The sequence below is a fragment of the Ursus americanus genome, chromosome 21, assembly GCF_024610735.1.
Source record: "Ursus americanus isolate L20-20 chromosome 21, mUrsAme1.1.p, whole genome shotgun sequence".
Lineage (NCBI taxonomy): Eukaryota > Metazoa > Chordata > Mammalia > Carnivora > Ursidae > Ursus > Ursus americanus.
The window spans coordinates 48,327,702-48,347,383 of record NC_142147.1 but is presented as its reverse complement, the minus strand read 5'-3'; the positions used below and the strand labels follow the sequence as shown (position 1 = coordinate 48,347,383).

Below are 19,682 nucleotides of genomic sequence, written 5' to 3'. Positions count from 1 at the left end.
AGAGTCACATGGGGAGGGCAGTTAAGAATCTTGCAGACTCTGGGGAGAACTTGACCTTCATGGCACATCCCCAGAATTGCACTGTGGGCCCCTTCGTACATACGCTAGTCACACAGAGAAACAAAGAGCCCGGTTCAGGACCCCATCAAACACAGCTTTTCCAAAAACACAGCTCTGCGCACAACAGAGACCCCCAAGTGAAGCTGAAAGATAGATAAAAAGAGGACACTCCCACCCCAGAGCTGTGGTGGGCCCCAGGCAGCAGGGGGAGCCCCGGAGAAAGAGAGAGCCTCATCGGGCAGCAAGGCGATGGTCTTTCAAATGGGGCGATGGAGGAGAGCTTCCTAGTTTAAGGGACCGTGTCTGACAAAGCGTGGGCACCAGGTAGGAAAGGGACAAGAGGTCACGTGCCATGCTTGGGGGCATTACAATGGGTGGGGGGGGTGCACTTTAGACCCAGAGACGTGAGAAAGAAAGATGCTGAGGTGGGTCTGGAGTGTGGAGGATGGGAGGCTCGTGCGGACATCCACAAGTGCTTCTCAAGGTGACGCATCCTGGAAGTTTCTAGATACCTGCGATGGGGCTCCGAGGAGAGGGCTGGAGAGGAGCAATTAGTGGCTATCAAATTGGCGGGGTTTGTTTTTATAATGAGTTAAGTGATTTATTCAACAGATGAGTAAGTCGCAGGGTAGCTGACAGAAGGTGAGGACACTAAAGCCAAGGGAACAATGGACCCCGAGCTCCGTCTCCTCCAGCACCTCACGCCCGCAGAGCTCCGTGCACCTGTGCCAACGGCTCCCCCCTGGCAGGCTTCTCATGACCTCCACACGGGACTGAGACCCAGCTCCCCACTCAGCCCAGCCTCCCCACGAGTCACAACATCCTGGCTGCCTCCTGGGATGCCCAGGGGAAGGGAGATGTGAGGGTGACATGCGGTTGCCCCCAGGTTCCGGTTGGGGGTATGGGGTCAGTTAGGTCATGGAGAGCAAAAGGTGCTCCATGGGTGCTTGGAGTTGAATTTTGTTCCCTCCCCAAAAAAGGTATGTTGAAGTCCTCACCCCCAGTACTTCAGAACATGACCTTCTTTGGACATGGGGTCATCAGAGATGTAATCAGTTAAGATGAGGTCATACTAGAGTAGGGGGCGCTCTGAACCCAACATGACTGGTGTCCTTGTAAGAAGAGGAAAGTGGGGGCCTAGGGGGCTCGGTTGTTGAAGCATCTGCCTTCGGCTCAGGTCATGATCCTGGGGTCCTGTGGTTGAGCCCAGAGTCGTGGGGCTCCCTGCTCAGCGGGGAGTCTGCTTCTTCCTCTGCCTCTGCCCCTCCCCCTGCTCATGTGCCCTCTCTCTCTCTCTTTCAAATAAATAAATAAAATCTTAAAAAAAAAAAAAAAAAAAAAAAGGCCCAGGACAGCCAGAGGCTGCAAGAGGCAAGGAAGGCTCCTAGAGCCTTCGGAGGGAGTGCAGCACTGCCAACAGCTTGGTTTCAGGATTTCTAGCTTCCAGAACTGGGGGAGTACATTTGTGCTGTTCTTTTTTTTTTTTTTTTTTTTTTTTAAGATTTTATTTATTTATTTGACAGAGAGAGAGAGACAGCCAGCGAGAGAGGGAACACAAGCAGGGGGAGTGGGAGAGGGAGAAGCAGGCTCCCAGCAGAGCATGGAGCCTGATACAGGGCTCGATCCCAGAACACTGGGATCACGCCCTGAGCTGAAGGCAGACGCTTAAAGACTGAGCCACCCAGGTGCCCCCCATTTGTGTTGTTCTAAGCCACCCACTTTGTGGTATTGTTATGGCTGCCTTTGGAAACTGAGGCATCCCGGAGAAACCAATACATGGGGCCTCCAGGGAAGGCTTCCAGAATGCTCTTCACTCCAGGGGGAGTCTGGGTTGAGAGGGGGGCTCGGTCTAAATCAGCTCATGAGAAGGCTGGAGACAGGGAGCCATGGGCAGAAGTGAGGCGTCTGGAGCTCTGCAAGTGTGGGTAAGTTGAGGCAGGATGCAAGCGGGCTGGCGTCCTCCAGCACCTCCCCCGCCCCCCATGAACACAGAGACAAGGCAGCTAGGCAGATGGACAGCTCACGAGGCAGCCTCCTGGGCTCAGAGCAGGCAGACAAGGGGCAGGGTGGGCTGGGAGGGCAACCAGAAACTTCTCAGGGACTTCGTGCGGTCACTTTGTGCCTTCTCAAACAGAACAGAGGAGGAGACAGAGGCTGCACTCCGTGCAGAGGAGCGAATGCTTGGAAGTGACTCCTCCCTCCAGATTCACTTTGGGCTTGGAAGGCGCAGTTCTGCACCCACTTAGCGCTGGGGAAGGAAAATCAGAGCCACTAAAGATTGATCTAGAACCCCACAGAGTTCCCATTGTGCCCTGAAGCGTGCGAGCCTAAGGTTGAATCCCTGAACCTCAGGTTGCCACTGTGCGCATGGCTGCCTACCATTTTGTGGGTCTTGGAAACTGAGTTTGTGTACCCGTGGAGGTCCAAGTGTCCTGGGGACGTGTAACTAGAAGTTGAAGCTGATTTCCACTGTTGACCAGAATCGGGGCCAGTCTGGAGGATTTCTTTTCTTTTTCTTTCTTTCTTTCTTTTTTTTTTTTTTTTAAGATTTTATTTATTTGACACAGAGAGAGAGCGCATAAGCAGGGGGAGCAGCAGAGGGAAAGGGAGAAACAGGCTCCCCACTGAGCAGGGAGCCTGACATGCGGCTCAACCCCAGGACCCCAGGATCATGACCTGAGCCGAAAGGCAGATGCTTAACCGACTGAGCCCCCCAGGCGTCCCCATTCTGGAGGATTTCATACGAAGCAGAGGAAAAGGTAGCTTTATACGTCTTTTTAACTTTAATCTGCATTGACCACGCTGAGAGATCACTTTTTAGGTTTCTCTTCCTGTTGCTTTCTGTGTCTTTCAGTCTGTCCTTTTGGTCTCTTCCCTCCCTTCCTCTCCTTATCTTCCCTTTCTTCCTTTTCCCCTCTCCCCTCCCATCCGTCCTTCCCTCTCCTCTGTCAGTCACCCCGACAAATACAAACCTTTCTCCCAGATTCCACTCTCATCACGCATCACTTGCTCTATGTCCCATTATATCCAAAACAGAAATCCTGTCTGATTTACCCTCAGAATACTCCCAGAATCTGACCATCTCCCCCGAGCCCGGTACTACCTATCTAATCCCCACAACCTCTCACCAGGACTGAGGCAGTCACCTCCTCACTGGTGACCCTGCTTCTGCTCTTGACCTCCTAGAGTATGCTTCAAAACCCAACAAAAGTGATGCCATGAACACCCAAGTCCGCTGGTGCTCCTCCTCAGCTCAGAGCCCTGCCTCACTAAGTAAAAGCCCAAGTCTTGGCCTCTCTCTTAGACCTCTTTTCCCACCCATTCTTTCCTCCCTGTTCCTTGAATGCTCCAGGAACATTCCTGCCCCAGGGCCTTTTCACGTACCATTCCCCCTCCTTGGATTGCCCTTGCCCCAGATAGTCACATGGCTTCCTTCCTTGCTTTCTATGGTTCTTTGCTTGTATGTCACCTTCTCTGTGAGGCCTTCCCATCCTTACACTCCTAATCTTTCTTACCCTGTTCTCCTTCTCTTTCCTCCTTAACACCTCCCACCAACCAGCAGGCTTGACTGCTTATTTGTTGATTACGTCTGTGGTTATGGTGGCCAGTTTGATGTATCAGCTTGGCGAGGCTACAGTCCCCAGCTACTGAAACGCTAATCCTCGTGTTGCCACGGAGGTATTTTGTAGATGCGATTAAAGTGTATATTTCGTTCACTTTAAGTAAGGAAGATTATCCTGGATAATCGGGGTGGGCCTGAGCCAATTAGTTGACAGGTTTAAAGAACAGAGCTGAGACTTCCTCTCCTAAATTCTGTTCCTTTCGCTTTTTACTGCAAACCACAACGAGAAATTCATTTCGCATCTTGATTCAACATACACACGCACACACACCCGGAACAAAAGTTTCACCGAATAATAATCTTGGTAATATTAGCGGGACAATTATTACAACCAGGAGCTGCTCAGATACTTGGTACATATTGACCCATCACCGTCCAATGACGTAGATTCTGGGGTTAATCCCCACTTTCCGGAGAGGAAAAGTAAGGCCCGGAGAGGTTAAGTAAGCTATCGAACATTACTTAACAAGTAAGTGGGAGAATTTGAACCCTGATAGGCTGGCTCTGGAGTTGAGCAATTTCCACTATCCTGAGACATGTCTCAAGAACCTACGAATATATAGCAAACCAAAGTTATAACAAACCAAAGTTCCTCAGGGTAATACTTACCTTACTCCATACGGCACAGTCTGACTTTTTTCCCGTTCTGCTTTATTTTTGTCTCTTTAATGCTTGTTGCAACCCGTTAAGTCTTTTTCAGGACCCACAGTTTGGAAAGCAAGCCTTAGAAAGGCTTCCCTGATCTACCCCCAGCCCAGGGCCCTTGCTCTCTGACCTCCTATACCCACGACTGCAGGGCTCCACACGCCTCACCTCTGCCCGTGGCTCTCTGACTCCGGCCTTCTCATGAGCTCCAGACCTGATTTAGGTCCAACTTCCCCCAACCCAGTCTTCTGTGGGGCCACCAGCGTCCTGGATGCCTCCTTTTGATGCCCAGCGTGTGAGTTTCCCCTGGTTGTCATAACCAACTACAACAAACCAGGGACTTGAAACACAAAGGTACTCCCCCAGTTCTGGAGGCTAGAAATCCAAAACCGAGGTCTTGGCAGTATTGTTCCCCCTCTGAAGGCTCCAGGGGGGGATCCTTCCCTGCCTCTTGCAGCCTCTGGCTGCCCCAGGCTTTCCTTGGCATGCAGCAGAATCGCTCCAATCTCTGTCTCTGTCTTCCCTCTGTGTAGCTCTTTCCTCTTTTTATAAGGACACCAGTCATGTTGGGTTAAGAGCGCCCCCTACTCCAGTATGACCTCATCTTAACTGATTACATCTCTAAGGACCCTATGTCCAAAAAAGGTCATGTTCCGAAGTACTGGGGGTTAGGACTTCAACATATCTCTTTTGGGGGAAAAATTCAACCCATAATACCCATTGAGCACCTTATACTCACCATGTCCTAACCGAGTCCATACCTCCAACCGGAACCTAGACCAGAATACCGCTGTCACCTACAGGGCTCCCTTCCCCTCCCCCAACTGACAGTCATATGCCCCGTACATACTACCTCTCGAATGTCTTTCAATTCATTTCTACCCTTCCCACTGTCCTTGCCCAGTCTCCTCCATCCCGCTTCCTCTCCCCCTCCTGCCCCTGCCCCAGATTTCTCCTTTGAGTCTAGCCAATAAGCTTCCCTCTTCCCATCTACTCTATACAACAGACGGGTGGAGAGGGGTGGTGTCTTTCTAAAGCACAAATCAGACTCTGTCCTTCCTTGCTCAGAACCCACTGCCTATAGGATTTCATTCAAGCTTCTTAACGTTGCCCACAGGCCCGGCATGGGCTGCCCCTGACCCCTGGACCCTGACTCCTCATGGGGCACATGGTGGGACCTCACATAAACCCAGCCCCAGTGAAAGTCACCTTGTGACCCACTGTGCCCCTACACACACTCAGAGTAATGTGATCAGAGAAAAACCCAACTCCCTCCAATTTCAAAGCCAATGACCTTGAATGATTGGGTCTATTTGTCCTATTTCCCTGGCCACTCATTCATTATCTCAGGGCTTTCTCCTGCGTCTTCCCTAATCTCAGGACCTCCCTCTCACCTCAGACCCTGCTTGCCACTCTCCTGAGACAACGTAGGGAACAGAAGAGAACCTTCACATGTTCCTGACATCACATCTTGCCTCCTGCCTGCCTCCCTGTCCTCCCCATCCCGCTGTTTTCTGTGGCGGAACAGCTCCTGCCCCTTAGACCACCCTCCACTCCTGCCCTGGGTCCCACGCACCATGCCTCTTCCAGGACATTGCTCCAGACACTCTCCCCTCCCTCATCTGCACCGTCAATCTCCCCTCTTCTGAATCATCCTGAATTGGCACACAACATATTATTACCACTCCTATCTTAAATAAACCTCTCGAGATCCCAGGCTGTCTTCCAGATATACCCTTTTGCTGGGCTAGAAAGGACCATCTACACTGGCTCTCTCCAAACTCTCTCAATCAATCAATCAATCAATCAACCCTCTTTTTTTAAAAAAGATTTTATTTATCTATTAGAGAGAGAGAGCATGAGTGGGGGGAGGGGTAGAGGGAGAGGGAGAAGCAGACACTCCAACGAGCAGGAAGCCTGACGGACGGACAAGCGGCTCCATCCCAGAACCCTGGGATCATGACCTGAGCAGAAGGCAGATGCTTAACCGGTTGAGCCACCCAGGTGCCCCAATAAACCCTCTCTTGAACCCATCCACATCACCCAAATTGCCCTCTTTGAGATCACTAATGACTCCCATACTGCTGGTCCCAGTGGTCAGTTCTCAGGTTCACTGGACTTGACCTCTAGGCAGCACTTGGCCTCATTGATTCTTCCTCCGTTCTTGAATTGTGCCCTTCACTTGGCCTCCAGGACAGCAGACAGCCCTGGTTCTCCTCTCGTTTCACTGAATGCACCTGCTAACCCCTTTTGCTGATGCCAGCCCTGTCCCCTGGAGTGCCCCAGCCTCAGGCCATGGACTTTTACCTATAGTTCCTCCCTCCCCAACCTCCCCTATTCTTAGGGATTTATATGTCATTTAATCACTGACAACTCCTAAAGTTATATCTCAAGCCTGAACCTCTCCCCTGAAGTCCAGTCTCAAATATCCAACTGCCTATCTGACATTGGTACGTGGTGGAGTAAAGGGCATCTCAAGTTTGGGCAAACTTGAACTCTTTTTTTTTTTTTTAAGATTTTATTTATTTATTTGACAGAGACAGCCAGCGAGAGAGAACACAAGCAGGGGGAGTGGGAGAGGAAGAAGCAGGCTCCCAGTGGAGGAGCCTGATGTGGGGCTCGATCCCGGAACGCCGGTATCACGCCCTGAGCCGAAGGCAGAAGCTTAATGACTGCGCCACCCAGGTGCCCCCAAACTTGAACTCTTGATCCTCTTGCAGCCCAGCCCTTCTTTGCTTCTGGTAGCTCCAACCTTCCTGCTGCTTAGGACAAAGACATTGGAGTCACCCTCGACTCCTTTCCTTCTCACAGTTCCTGTACCCCATTATGCTTCACTTCACCTCATGGCTACCCCCCCTGGCTGGAACTACCACCACCTCTCTCCTGAACCACCTCTCTCCTCAACTCACTGGGCACCCAACTTCCACTCTCGCTTTCTAAACTCAGTTTCCCCCGGAGGAGTCCTACTAAAACCAGAGTCATCAGCTCATGTGCCCTTCCTCTGCTCAGGGGCCCGCCTGTGACTCCCACTCAGTTGTAAGGGCCGTTGTCCTTACGGGGATCCATGAAACCTCTGCCACCTACCTCCCTGCCCTCCCCTTCCTACTGGCCTCCTCTGCGGTCCTAGAACATAGGAGGCACGGTCCTGCTTCTGGGGGCACTTGCTCCCTCACCTCCTTCGGGTGTCTACTCAAATGTCACTTTCTCAGGGAGGTCTCCCCAAGCCACCTTATTTCAAAATTACAGACATACACATGAGCACTGTAGTCCCAAACCCCGTTTCCTACCTCCATATTTATCCATAATACTCATCACCTGCTCACTTATGTATCTTTTCTTTTTTAAGATTTTATTTATTTATTTGACAGAGAGAGACAGCCAGCAAGAGAGGGAACACAAGCAAGGGGAGTGGGAGAGGAAGAAGCAGGCTTCTAGCGAAGCCTGATGTGGGGCTTGATCCCAGGACGCTGGGATCACGCCCTGAGCCGAAAGCAGACGCTTAATGACTGCGCCACCCAGGCGCCCCTCACTTACGTATCTTATTTTGCGTATTGTCTGTTACTCCCAACTAAAATTAGTGAGCTCTGTGAGGGCATAGATTTTTGTCTTTTGTATTCACTGCACTTGGAACCACACAGGTGCTCAATAACTGTTGACTAGATGAATGAAGCACCGTTTGTTGAATGACCTTGAGAACTCCTGCAGGATGCAAAACAAATTTCTCGCTCCGACTTAATTCCATCATCCTTTCTTCCAGCTCACCCAACCCGTGTTCTAGATTCATTCCTGCCTCCGTGCATTTGCTTAAAGTCATACCTGTGCCAGGATCACCCTCCCTCCCCGCGCCATGACGTCAGTGTGTGGACAAGGGGGCCCCCCCAGGCACGGTTGGAAGGTTGACGGGTTGCCATGGCTACTGCACCCGCCTGAGGTGGAATATCCCCAGGGTGCCCCGCCCCAACTGGTAATAGTTGGTTGGCGGACCCAGAGCAAGCCCCGCGCCGGGGCAGGTACGAGCCGGAGGCAATCGGGTTTTCGTACGCCCCCACCCCACCCACACAGTTGTCATGGAAACGGAGCGCTTTTCCCCCCCCTAGCGCCGTCTCCCTCTCCTTTCTCCGAGAGAAAGAGATGCAAGCAGAGTAAGAGCGCTGGGTTGGGCAGGAAGACTGTCAGAAAGGCGAGGACGCCGCTTGTTCTCAGCGCTCTCTCTCCATCCTTTCTCTCACCTCCTCCAAGGATTGCTACGCCTGCGCAGGGACGGAGCCCGGGGTACCAAAGCTAGTGGGGAGCCAGGGGCGCGCATGCGTGGACAGAGTTTTCCGCGTACGCCGCTGAGGCATCAAGAAGCTGGGGACCTAACGCAGCGCTAATGTTGCGCCTGCGCAGCTAAGCCCCGCTCGGGGAGGCCGGTGGAAGGCAATTCTGCGCTTGCGCCGTGGGAGGAGCGTGAAACTCAAGCGGGTAAGGGCGTTGGGGGCTGACTGGCGCTAGGTGCGCCTGCGCCATGGCTCTTGGGGCGGCCGGGGGCGGGGCCCAGAGGGGGAAGAGAGAGGAGGGGGGAGGGAAGAGGCCGCAGAAGCCCGAGCCTTGACCGACGGGCAGGCGGGGGCTGCGGCGGCGCCGGTGAGTGACCCGCGGCCCGACTCGGTCCCCACCCTCCACGACCCTCACTCTTCCTGGAGTCCCCCATCGCCTCCGTCGTCCCCTCTTACTCCCGGGCCCCATTACCCTCAGACTCCTCTTAATTCCCGGCAGTCCCCAGAGCCCCCACAATCCCCGCAGACCCTAATCCCTCGTATTTTATAGTCCCAGCTCTTCCACTGCCCTAGAAGCCCCCAACTCACTGTTATTCCTGGGCATCCCTTCTGAGGACCCCTTCTCATACCGTTCTTACAGACGTCCTATTGCCCCGGAACCCCCAGAGCGCTCCTCTGCCCCAGATCCCCCCTTCTTGCTGCATCTCTCCTTCAGCATCTCCTTACCCCCATCACCCCCATGCTTCTTCGACCCCCGAGACACCCTCATTCTCCCTCCATTTCGCATTCTCCTATGCCCCCATTCTCCTCTAACTCCTGCAGACCCCCCCCTTTTCTTTCGCTTTTTCTCATTTCCCTCCACCCCTCCAGACCCTCCCCCAATTTCCATTAACTCCTCGGCGTGGCACTTCGCGCCGCGCGAGGCACAGGAGGAGCGCTCAGCGGGTGTCAGCTATTATTAGGCACTCTGAATGTCCCGCGTGGCCCGTCGCCCCCAGCCACTCTCCGCTCCAACCCCTGGCCCCGGGCACATAGGAGGCGGTGTCGGGGCGGCCGGGGTGGGGCGGGCTGCGCGCGGACGCCGAGCCCCCGCCAGCGCCGTGCGCCCTGTGCCCGCAGCGCCGGCGCCCCCCCATGCGCCAAGCGGCCGGACGGCGGCGTCGGGGGGCGCCATGGCCTCGGCGGCGGCGGGCGAAGCGGAAGAGACCACCCGGCTGCGCAAGCCGCGCTTCTCGTTCGAGGAGAACCAGATCTTGATCCGCGAGGTGCGCGCCCACTACCCGCAGCTCTACGGCGCGCAGAGCCGTCGGGTGAGCGTGGCAGAGCGGCGGCGTGTGTGGGACGGCATCGCCGCCAAGATCAACGGCATCACCAGCTGGAAGCGCACCGGCCAAGAGGTGCAGAAACGCTGGAATGACTTCAAGCGCCGCACCAAGGAGAAGCTGGCCCGCGTGCCGCACTCCACGCAGGGCGCCGGGCCTGCCGCCGAGGACGCCTTCTCCGCCGAGGAGGAGACCATTTTTGCCATCCTGGGGCCGGGCGTGGCGGGGCCAGGAGCTGGTGCAGGGGCCGAGCAGCCCTCCGGGGCAGCTTCCTCACAACCGCCCGCCCCAAGTGCCAGCACCCAACGCTACGTGTTGTCCGAGGACCGCAGGGAGGACCGACGGGCAGGTGAGTTCGTTCAGCATCGCCTTACACAGAGGAGACGGTCACCAAGCCAGCTCTGTGCTCGGCACCCTTCCGAGCCCTGTCCGTGGCTCATCACATCCTCACAACCCTGTGAGGCGGGTGCTGTAATTATGCCCATTTTAAATCCGGGGAAACTGAGGCTCAGAGAAGTGAAATGACTGGCCCAAAGTCTCACAGCTCATGACCGTCAGGTCCTGAACGGAACCTAGACCGAGGAGGCCTGGCTCCAGAGTCCACAACTGGGATTAAAAGCACACACAGGATTTCATTAAAGGCAATGTAAGGTAGTGACGATGGAGGCAGACTGTCTGAGCTCCTGTCACAACTTTGCCACTCAGCTGTGTCATTCTGGGTAAGTTCCTGCAGGTCAGTTTCCACCTCTGTAAAATGGGTATGAAATAAATAGTCCCCACCTCAAAAGCTTGCTGTGAAGATTAAATGAGTTAATATGTATAAATTGCTTAGTACAGCTTCTTCTGATACTCCCCGTTAGCTTTTGATCGGATTACTAACGCTGGGAGGTATGAACTGTTTTACCATTTTTTAAATCAAAGACTCAGAGAGGTTTGGTAACTTTCCCAAGGTCATGCCATGAGTAGGGCAAGTGTGGAGAGCAGAGTACAAAGACTTCCCACTTAGCCTTGACTCTAGATTATTCTTTCTTCTACAGCTATTTCCCAAGCATCTGCACTGAGCTGGGCAGTGCTGGGGACACAGTGGTGACTGAGACATCCCCAGCCCTTCCCTCCTGGGGCTGAGCTGTGGGAGTGCGGAAGGGGCACCTGACCCAGGCTTGGAGGTCAAGGAAGGCTTCCTGGAGTAGGAGACACCAGAGACGCAGAGTGAGAATGAGGAGCTGAGGAAGTGTTCCTGGTAGAAGGAACAGCATGTACAGTGGCTTTGAGACAAGAAGGCTTACTCAGTTTAGGAACTGAGAAGTTTCCAAGTTAGAGGAGGGGGAAAGTAAAAAGATTGAAGAAAGGAAATGTTTCGAGGTGAGGTCAGAGAGGCCAGCAAAGGCCAGACCATGCGGTGCCTTTTAGGCTGAGGTGAGGAATTTCATCCTAAGTGTTATAAGGAGTCACCGAAGGGTTTTGAGGAAGGGAAGAACATGGAAGTGATCAAACAAGTTGAGGATCATGTGATTCAGAGAGGTTTATTCACTTATCCAAGGTCACACAGCAAGTAAGTAGTAGAATTGGGACTCAAATATAGGTTGTGTCCAACTCACAGTGCATGCCCTTAACTTAACCACTGGGCTAGATTGCCTGGCAATAACAGCAACAATTAATATTGACTGAGAGTTAATGGGTTTGCCAGAATTAGATCACACACGGTGTATAAGTGAAGGTCAGCACTTTGGACTTTATCTTCAGGGCATTCGGGAGGCCTGAAAGCGTCTTTGGCAGGAGAGAGAGACCCAGTCACTTGGGACCCTTGTTCTCAATATGAATCTCAGACCTCATTGTTTCTATCTGTGGAATGGCCACATTGAACCAGAGCAGAGATGGCAAACGTATTTTTTCAAGAGCTGTACAGCTATTTTATTCTTTCGTTAATTCAACAAATATTTATTGAGCACGTCTTTCAAGGCAGGCACAGTGGTAGATGCTGGGAATACCGTGGAGAAAAAGACAATGGAGCTGGCATCCCAGTGATTGGAGACAGACCACAAACAAGTAGATCAAAACAGATCATATACTAGGAGGTGATAAGAACTAAGAAGAAAAATAAAGCACGTTAGGAGCATAGTGAGTGATGGAAGGGGGCCGCTTATAGGTAGGGTAGTCTGGGAGGGTGTCTCTGAGAAGGTGGAATAAGAGCAGAGACCTGAATAGAGAAAGTGAGCCAAGTGGATATCTGGGAGAACAGCACTTCAGCTAGAGAAAGCCACACATGCAAAGGCCCTGGGGCAGGAATGTGCTTAAAGCATCCTTGATTGGAACTTCACGTGGAGATTACCCACTGTGTAAACTCATAAAAGAGGAACTGCTCTGATGGGAGGACCGGAACAGGATCTGGGGCAGCCTGAGGCATCTCTGTTGACACGAGAGGGAGACCTAAGGGTAATTTCTGTTTGACCTAATATTTGAAAAAAACACAATAACAATAATGGCGTTGAAGATTTACTGTGTACCAGGCACTGGCCTCAACCCTGTGCCTGGGGTGATTCAGTTAATCCCTGTGACGGCCCTCAGGCAGGTGCTGTGTTATTAGATCACTTGGTCCTTTGCTCACACACACACCTATTTACAGGTGGGGAAATTGAGGCCCAAAAGTTGCAGATAAATTATCTTGTCGTGTCTCTTCCATGCTCCCTGTGGGCACAACGGCCGGGCCACTTTCTATTGTTCAGTAGGCTAGAAGAGCGTTATTTCAGTGAGGTATTTCAGCAGCAGTCCCTATATCCCTTATGAGGGAGACTCACAGCCCTGTCCGAGGAGTGGTTAAAAGCATGGGTTCTGGAGCCCGCCTGGGTTCAAATCCCTCTTCTCCCATTCACCAGCCCTGTGACATCTCTCTGGGCCTCGGGTCTCCTCATCTGTAAAATGGGCGAATAATGACAGCACCTACCCCCAGAGAATGGCCAAGAGGATGCACTGACAGAACGTAGGAGGAAAGCTTAGCTGCTTTGCCTGGGGCCGGGCCAGGAAAGAGTCCAACAAGTGTTAGCTCTGGTTATCGCCTCTCTCCCCACCTCCCTCGCCTCCCCCTGCCTGGCTGGCCCCCCAGCATTTAAGGGTGGAGGTGGCTGGCTGTTTCTGTGACAGGAGAGCAGGGAGATCAGATTTGGCCTCGGAGCAGGAGGCAGGATTCCCCCAAAGAAGGAGTCTGTGAGCTGGCCAAGAGGCCGTGCAAGGGGGATACTCCTGGTGGAGGGAACTGCATGTACACTGGCCCTGAGCCAAGGAAGAGGGACAGGAAGGGGTAAGAGCTGAGGCCTTGCAGCCTACAGGAGGGGCTGGCCTGTCCCCTGTGGGTGCTGGGGAGCCTTGGGAGGGTTGCGGCAAGGACCTGGGGCCCAGGGCCCCAATCAGGGCTGACTCCCTGGAAGCCACAGTTCTTTTTTCATTAAAGAAAAAATTTTGTGCTGGACATTGTTCTAGGCGCTGGGTAAACAGCGGTGAACAAAACAAAGCCCTGCCTGATGGAGCTGACATCAGGAGGAGGAGACAGACAACAAACACAGAGCGACCCCATGCCAGGTGGAGATAAGTGGTATAAAAGAAATCAGGTAGGGTTAGGAGAGAGAAAAGGACAGAGACGGGAGCTACTGTAGACAGCAGGTCAGGGAAGGTCTTCCCAAGGAGGCCACATTTGAGCAGAGGAGCTGAGGGAGGGGGAGCCAGGCAGGTGTCTGGGGAAAGAGCTTTTCAGGCCAAGGAACAGCAAGTGCAAAGGCCCTGAGGCAGGGGCAGACCTGTTGTGTTTGTGGAGGACAAGAAGGCCAGTGAGGCCTTGTGAATGAGATACAAAGGGGAGGGGTGTAGATGAGGTCAGGGAGGCAGTGGGGCAAATTCTGCAGAGCCTTGGGGGCCACAAGGGCTTTGCTTTTACTCTGAGAGAGGAGAGCCCCAGGGAGCTTTTGAGCAGAGAAAGACCACCTCTGACTTGTGTTTTTCACACACCTTTATTGAGATACAATTCCCATACCTTATCGCCACCCATTTAAAAGAGACAATGCAGGAGCTTTTAGCATATTCATGGAGTGTACAACCATCACTACCATCAACGTCAGAACCATTTCATCGCTCCAAAAAGAACCCCCACACCTCTTAGCCATCACCCCCAGCTCTGCCGAGCCCCAGGCGACCACTCACCTACTCTCTGTCTCTTGTAGATTGCCTAATTTTGGACATTTCATATAAAGGGATCAGAGGCTATGTGGTCCTCCGCGGGTAGCATAACCGACACGTTCCTTTGGCGGGACTTCCACGGTCCAAGTGGGAGATGCTGGTGGTTGGACTAGGAGGGGCTGTGGAGGTGGGCAAAGCAAACAGGTTGGATGTTGAAATAGTTCGAAGGCAGAGCCAGTCCCGTCTGCACACAGACGGTGTCTTGGGGGAGAAAAGGAGTGAAAAGTTTTGGGGCCAGGTGGCAGGAAGGACTGGAGAGCTGGAGAGGTCATCAGCGGGAGACGGGGATGCCTGGCTGAGGGAGGGCCGGGATGCGGGAGGACCAGGACCTCAGCTCTGGGCCAGAGAGGGTGAGGCATTGCTCGATGATCATCGAGGGGGTATGCCAAGCACTCAGCTGGAGGAGAGGTTTCGGGCTGGGCGCAGAAACCTGGGAGCCTCTGTTGGCAGACTGTTCAAGTGGAGGAGCATGAATGAAATCTCAGGTGAGAGGAGGTGGGCAAGAGCCGCAGGCTTGGGGTTGAACTGGTACAGACCACAGCTGAGATAGGACTCCTACCACCTGACTGGACAGAGCCCAGCAATGCGCCTGAGAGGTGTGTGGTGAGGGGAGTGTCTAGAGAGTTCAGAACCTTCTAGAACATTGGTCCTGCCTGGCTCAGCAGGGGGCCTCCAGGACCCCCTTCCCACTAAGGCCGGCATCAGCCCTCAGGTGGTTGTTAAATATACTGACTCCCCTACGTTCTCCTCCAAGGCATGGTCTGACTCGGGTGTTGAAAAGATGGCTCTGGGGCCAGGGTGGATGGGAAGTGGAAAGGGGAAATCAAGACAGCATTGGGCGTCACCGTCACCTTACCTACATCTCTCTCTCTCTCTCCACAGAGACACCAGCCCACAGCAAGGGGGGCTCCAGCAGCCCCGAGCAGTGGGCCCGGCCCTCCTGCAGTCCCCAGGAAGGGGGCTGCCCACCGCCCAAGGAGCGTGAGTCCCCGCCCCCTCCAGCCCTGCAGACGGTCCAGCTGCCCCGCCTGGCCCTGTCTCCGCCGCCCCCAGCCCCCGCGCCGCCGCAGCCACCACCCCAGCCACCTCAGCAGGTGCATGTGGCACCCTCGTCCCCCAGCCCACCACCTCCTCCACTGCCACCATCCACGCCCTCGGCCGCAGACCCCTCCCTGGACTTCCTGCGGGCTCAGCAGGAGACTGCCAACGCCATCCGGGAGCTGGCTGGCACCCTGCAGCAGGGACTGGCCAAACTGAGTGAGGCCCTCAGCGCCCTACTGCCCCTTCTGCCCGGAGCGGCGGTCGACAGGCTGCCGCCGCCTCTGCCCCCACCCCCGCCCCCTCCCCCCAGGCCCCTCCTGCCCCCGCCTACCCCCAAAGCGGAAATCACCCCAGAGCCGGTGTCTGTGGTCGCCGCCGTGGTGGATGGAGCGGTGGTAGCAGCCAGGGGCGTGATCATCGCCCCTAGGAGCGAGGAGGGGACCCCGCGGCCACCCCCAGCCCCGCTTGCTCCCCACGACTCCCCCCCACACAAGAGGAGGAAAGGTTTCCCTACGAGGAAGAGGCGGGGGCGGTGGAAATCTCCGTGAAATCTGCTGTTGGGTTTGAGCTTGTCTCCGCTCCTTCTGCCTGCACCTCCTCCCCCCCAGCTTCGCCCAGGGAGGAGGGCAACGCACCTTCCCCATCTCAGCTGCACCCCGGCTCCCCTGCTCCAGGGGCACGAGCACCCCCACTCCCTATACTAGTTAGTGCCTGATTCTCAGGGGACCTCGCTGGTGGGTGCCCCCCGGCCCTTTCTCCAGTACAGCGCTGTCTGCCTGGCTGCTTCCCTGAACCCTAACTACTAAGCCATCGATTTTATGTTATTTATTATCGCCCTTTGTGGGTTGCGGAGGGAACCCCGCGGGTCTGCACATACCCCCTTCCCTAACAACTCCTGGTCTTGACTTGAAGAGAATTGACCCTTCGGGGCCTGCTCGCTTCCCCAATCCAGACTTTGGAGGGAGTGGACAAATCAGAATATGAATGACAAAGGATGACAGCAGTCTGTACCCTGGGGGGGGGGTGGAGTTCTCGCGGGGGGGGGGGGGGGGGAGGTACAGGTTGGGCCCTCTGCCTCCCATTGCTGGCTCTGACCTCCAGAGCTCAACCCCCTCGTTTCTCCTCAGTGGCGACAAGATATGAATAAACTTATTTTTAATACAATTACTTTGGGCTCTGAGACAGGCACATACACCTGCCCCCATCCCTCCAAGGACAGGTGGCATCCCCTTGGAGCTGGAGCTACCGGTTTTCCAGCCCCCCTCCCCCAGCCTTTTTTTCCCTTTCTTTCCTTAAAGCCATCAAATTCTGTGTTGAAATCTTATTCCTACTTATCCATCCTTCAGATACCAGCCTAAGTGTCCTCTCCTCCAGGAGGACTTTCTGGATTTCCTCCTCCAGGATAGGATGGCTTAGATTATTTTCTAGTGTCCTGTGGCCCTAAAGGAACACATGCCTTTATCTGTTTAAGGTGATCCCTCCCCCTCCCCAGTTCCATGAAGGCAAGAGCTGGTTCTCTTTTTGACTCCTAAACCTTCTAAAGCATAGTAGCAAAGTAGCTAATAACCACCCCCCTGGATTCGGTCAGACCTGGTGCTGCCCTGGCCCGCTGTGCAGGCCTCCCTTTTCCTCATCTGTAAAACGGGCATAAAAAATGTCGGAGTCCACAACTCCATTCTAGTTCCATCCTTCAGGTCTCAGCTCAAATATCACCTCCTCAGAAAAGTCGTTCCTGGCACTCCTTCTCCCCCAGCAAGTGGGGGGGAGGGGTGGTTAAATAATCATTTGAGGAAATGTAAGTTGAACTTCTGCCTCCATCACCAGCGTGAGCGTCGTCGTCAGGGCAAGGCCTGAGCCTAGCTCAGTCAGTGCTGTGTCCTCAGCGTCGCCCAACACAGAAGAGAGTTGCATCTCTGAGTTAATGAGCAGCTTAAAAACCGTTTCCATGTATGGTGCTCCTTTTCTGGGCCAGGCACCGTGCTGAACATTTATGTGCATGTTTCCATTTTAACTTGAAGCGGCCCGATGAAAAGCAGACTCTATGGAGGATTTCTGTTTTTTCCGGAGTTTAGAGACCTGCCCTAAACTTTGTCAGGGGCCAATCCCAATTCAGCCCACCTGAAGCTGGACTCCAGCAAGAACTCTTGACCCCTACTAGTCTTTACTGAAGAATGGCTTAAAGGCAATTTTAGGTGATGCGTGGATGGCCGCTTTTTTTTTTTTTTTTTTTTTTAGATTCTATGTATTTAGAGAGAGCACAAGCGAGCACAAGCGGGGTGAGTGTTAGAGAAGCAGACTCCCCGCTGGGCAGGGAGCCCGAAAAAAACCGGGCTCCATCCCAGAACCCCAAGATCATGACCTGAGCCAAAGGCAGATGCTTAACCGACTGAGCCACCCAGGCAGCCCTATGGATAGCCTTTTTAATGGTTCTTATGTAGTGTTAAACTTCATTAAAATGTAGCTAGTACCCAAAAAAAAAACTCAGCTAGTACATAAAAAACCCACACTTCTGCACATAATACAGACATACCTCGTTTTACTGTGCTTTGCTTTATTGCGCTTCACAGATACTGCATTTTATTTTATTTTCTTACAAGTTGAAGGTTCGTGGCAACCCTGGGTCAAGCCAAGTCCGTCGGTGTCATTTTTCCCACAGTTGCTCACTTCGTGTATGTGTGCCCCATGTTGGTCGTTCATGCAGTATTTCCAACTTTTGCATTATTACATTGGTTATGGTGCTCCGAGAGCTCAGATGATGGTTAGCATTTTTTAGCAATAAAATATTTTTAAATTAAGGTATATACATTGTTTCTTTGGACATGATGCTAGTGCACACTTAATAAACTGTAGCATAGTGTAAACTTTTAGATGCATTGGAAAAACCAAAAAGTCCCCTGACTTGCTGTATTGCCATATTTGCTTTATTGCTAGATTTGCTGTATTGTGGTAGTCTGGAAGGAGCCTGCAATATTTCCGAGGTATGTCTGTATTGCTTAGGATGTGGCAAAGTAGAGTCAGTTTCCAGGTGTTCAGTGAAATTGTGAAGCTGACACTGATGTTTGGATAACAAAATCAGAGCTGCTAGAATTGAAGCGGGATGTGGGAGAGGATGCAGACACTCCGATTAGTTTGAAAGGCACTAATGAATGCGAGTCTGACAAGTCATTCAAATTTTTTTTTTTAAGATTTTTTATTTATTTATTCGACAGAGATAGAGACAGCCAGCGAGAGAGGGAACACAAGCAGGGGGAGTGGGAGAGAAAGAAGCAGGCTCATAGCGGAGGAGCCTGATGTGGGGCTCGATCCCAGATCGCCGGGATCACGCCCTGAGCTGAAGGCAGCCGCTCAACTGCTGTGCCACCCAGGCGCCCCCATTCAAATATTTTTGAGCGCTTATCACGGACCCAGGCTTAGAGAGAGAAAGAGGGTGATGGGGGTTAGAACCAGGAGACTTGTCTCTCCTCCCCTCCCTACTCTTCCAGCCTGACTCGCACTGTTCCCGATGCTGGAAAGAAATCCTTCTCCGGTGGCGGGGTGGGGTGGGGGTGTCCCCAAAGCCTGGTTGGTCCGATCAGATAGTAAGCACTCAAGGTTGGAGAAAAACTATCCCTACAAATCTTGCTGGCCATCTCTGGACTCCTTCCCTCCCCCCAAATTAGCGAGTACTAGAAGGTGAGGATTCCCTCAACGCAGTGCTTCCCAGAAACGTAAAGCCCCCAGAAATTGAGCCGGGGGTGGGAGACAGCGGGAATCGGGAAGGCCTCCCCGAACCTCCCAGACAGCGGAAGTGCGTCAGTTTGTCCTCCCTGCAGAGCATTCTGGGAATTGTAGTAAAGTGGTGGTGGGGAGCGGAGGAGAAACACAGTGTAACCCTTTGTAGACCAGAGCGCGCCAGCAGAACTGGAACAGAGTTCGAGGGCGTTCGACCACTCTCTTTTAATAGATGAGGCAACTGTGGAAGAGCACTTCGTTCTTCCGCTTTCTCCGGCTGTTTCCGGCCCCATTCAGAGAATGATATACAAGACTGGAGGCAGATGTAGGTGCCAAACAGAACACTCTCTCCCCCAGTTGCTAGTCCCGTCCCCCTACCTTGAAACCATCCAATCGGAGCCCCTCTGCCCCCGCCCCGGGAGCCGTTGCCTCCCTAACCAGGCATTGGCCCACCTTTGATGGGCGGGGAATTGAGCCTCAGAAAGAGCAAGACTTCTGCCTAAAGCTGCACAGCAAGTTGGAACAGAAACTAGACGCCCGAAAGCCTGTCCACTTCCTACCATTTCTGAATCCGTGATAGCTCGAAACCATTCATATCTCATACCCTGTGCCTGAGCTCTTCCGAGCTCGTGGAACTCCCTGCCCCGCCGAGATGAGGGGTAGGGTTTGCGCGTCGGAGATGCGGCGAGCCCGCCCCTCCGCAGCCAGCCGTCCCCTTTAAGAATCGGCCCCGGCGGGACTACGTTTCCCAGAAGGCTTTGCCGGCGCGTTATGTAACTTTCCCTGCGAAGCGGCCTC

At 53.5% G+C, this 19,682-nt stretch overlaps 1 protein-coding gene across 1 annotated transcript; it reads left to right on the top strand.

The window, feature by feature from the left end:
• The first annotated feature begins 8,857 nt into the window (after positions 1 to 8,857).
• Positions 8,858 to 16,212, top strand: MYPOP (Myb related transcription factor, partner of profilin). The gene is made up of 3 exons (XM_045776326.2): positions 8,858 to 8,953; positions 9,706 to 10,257; positions 15,015 to 16,212. Exons 2-3 carry the CDS (start codon positions 9,759 to 9,761, stop codon positions 15,719 to 15,721), a joined length of 1,206 nt encoding a protein of 401 aa, XP_045632282.1. The 5' UTR covers positions 8,858 to 8,953; positions 9,706 to 9,758; the 3' UTR covers positions 15,722 to 16,212.
• Positions 16,213 to 19,682: the final 3,470 nt, after the last annotated feature.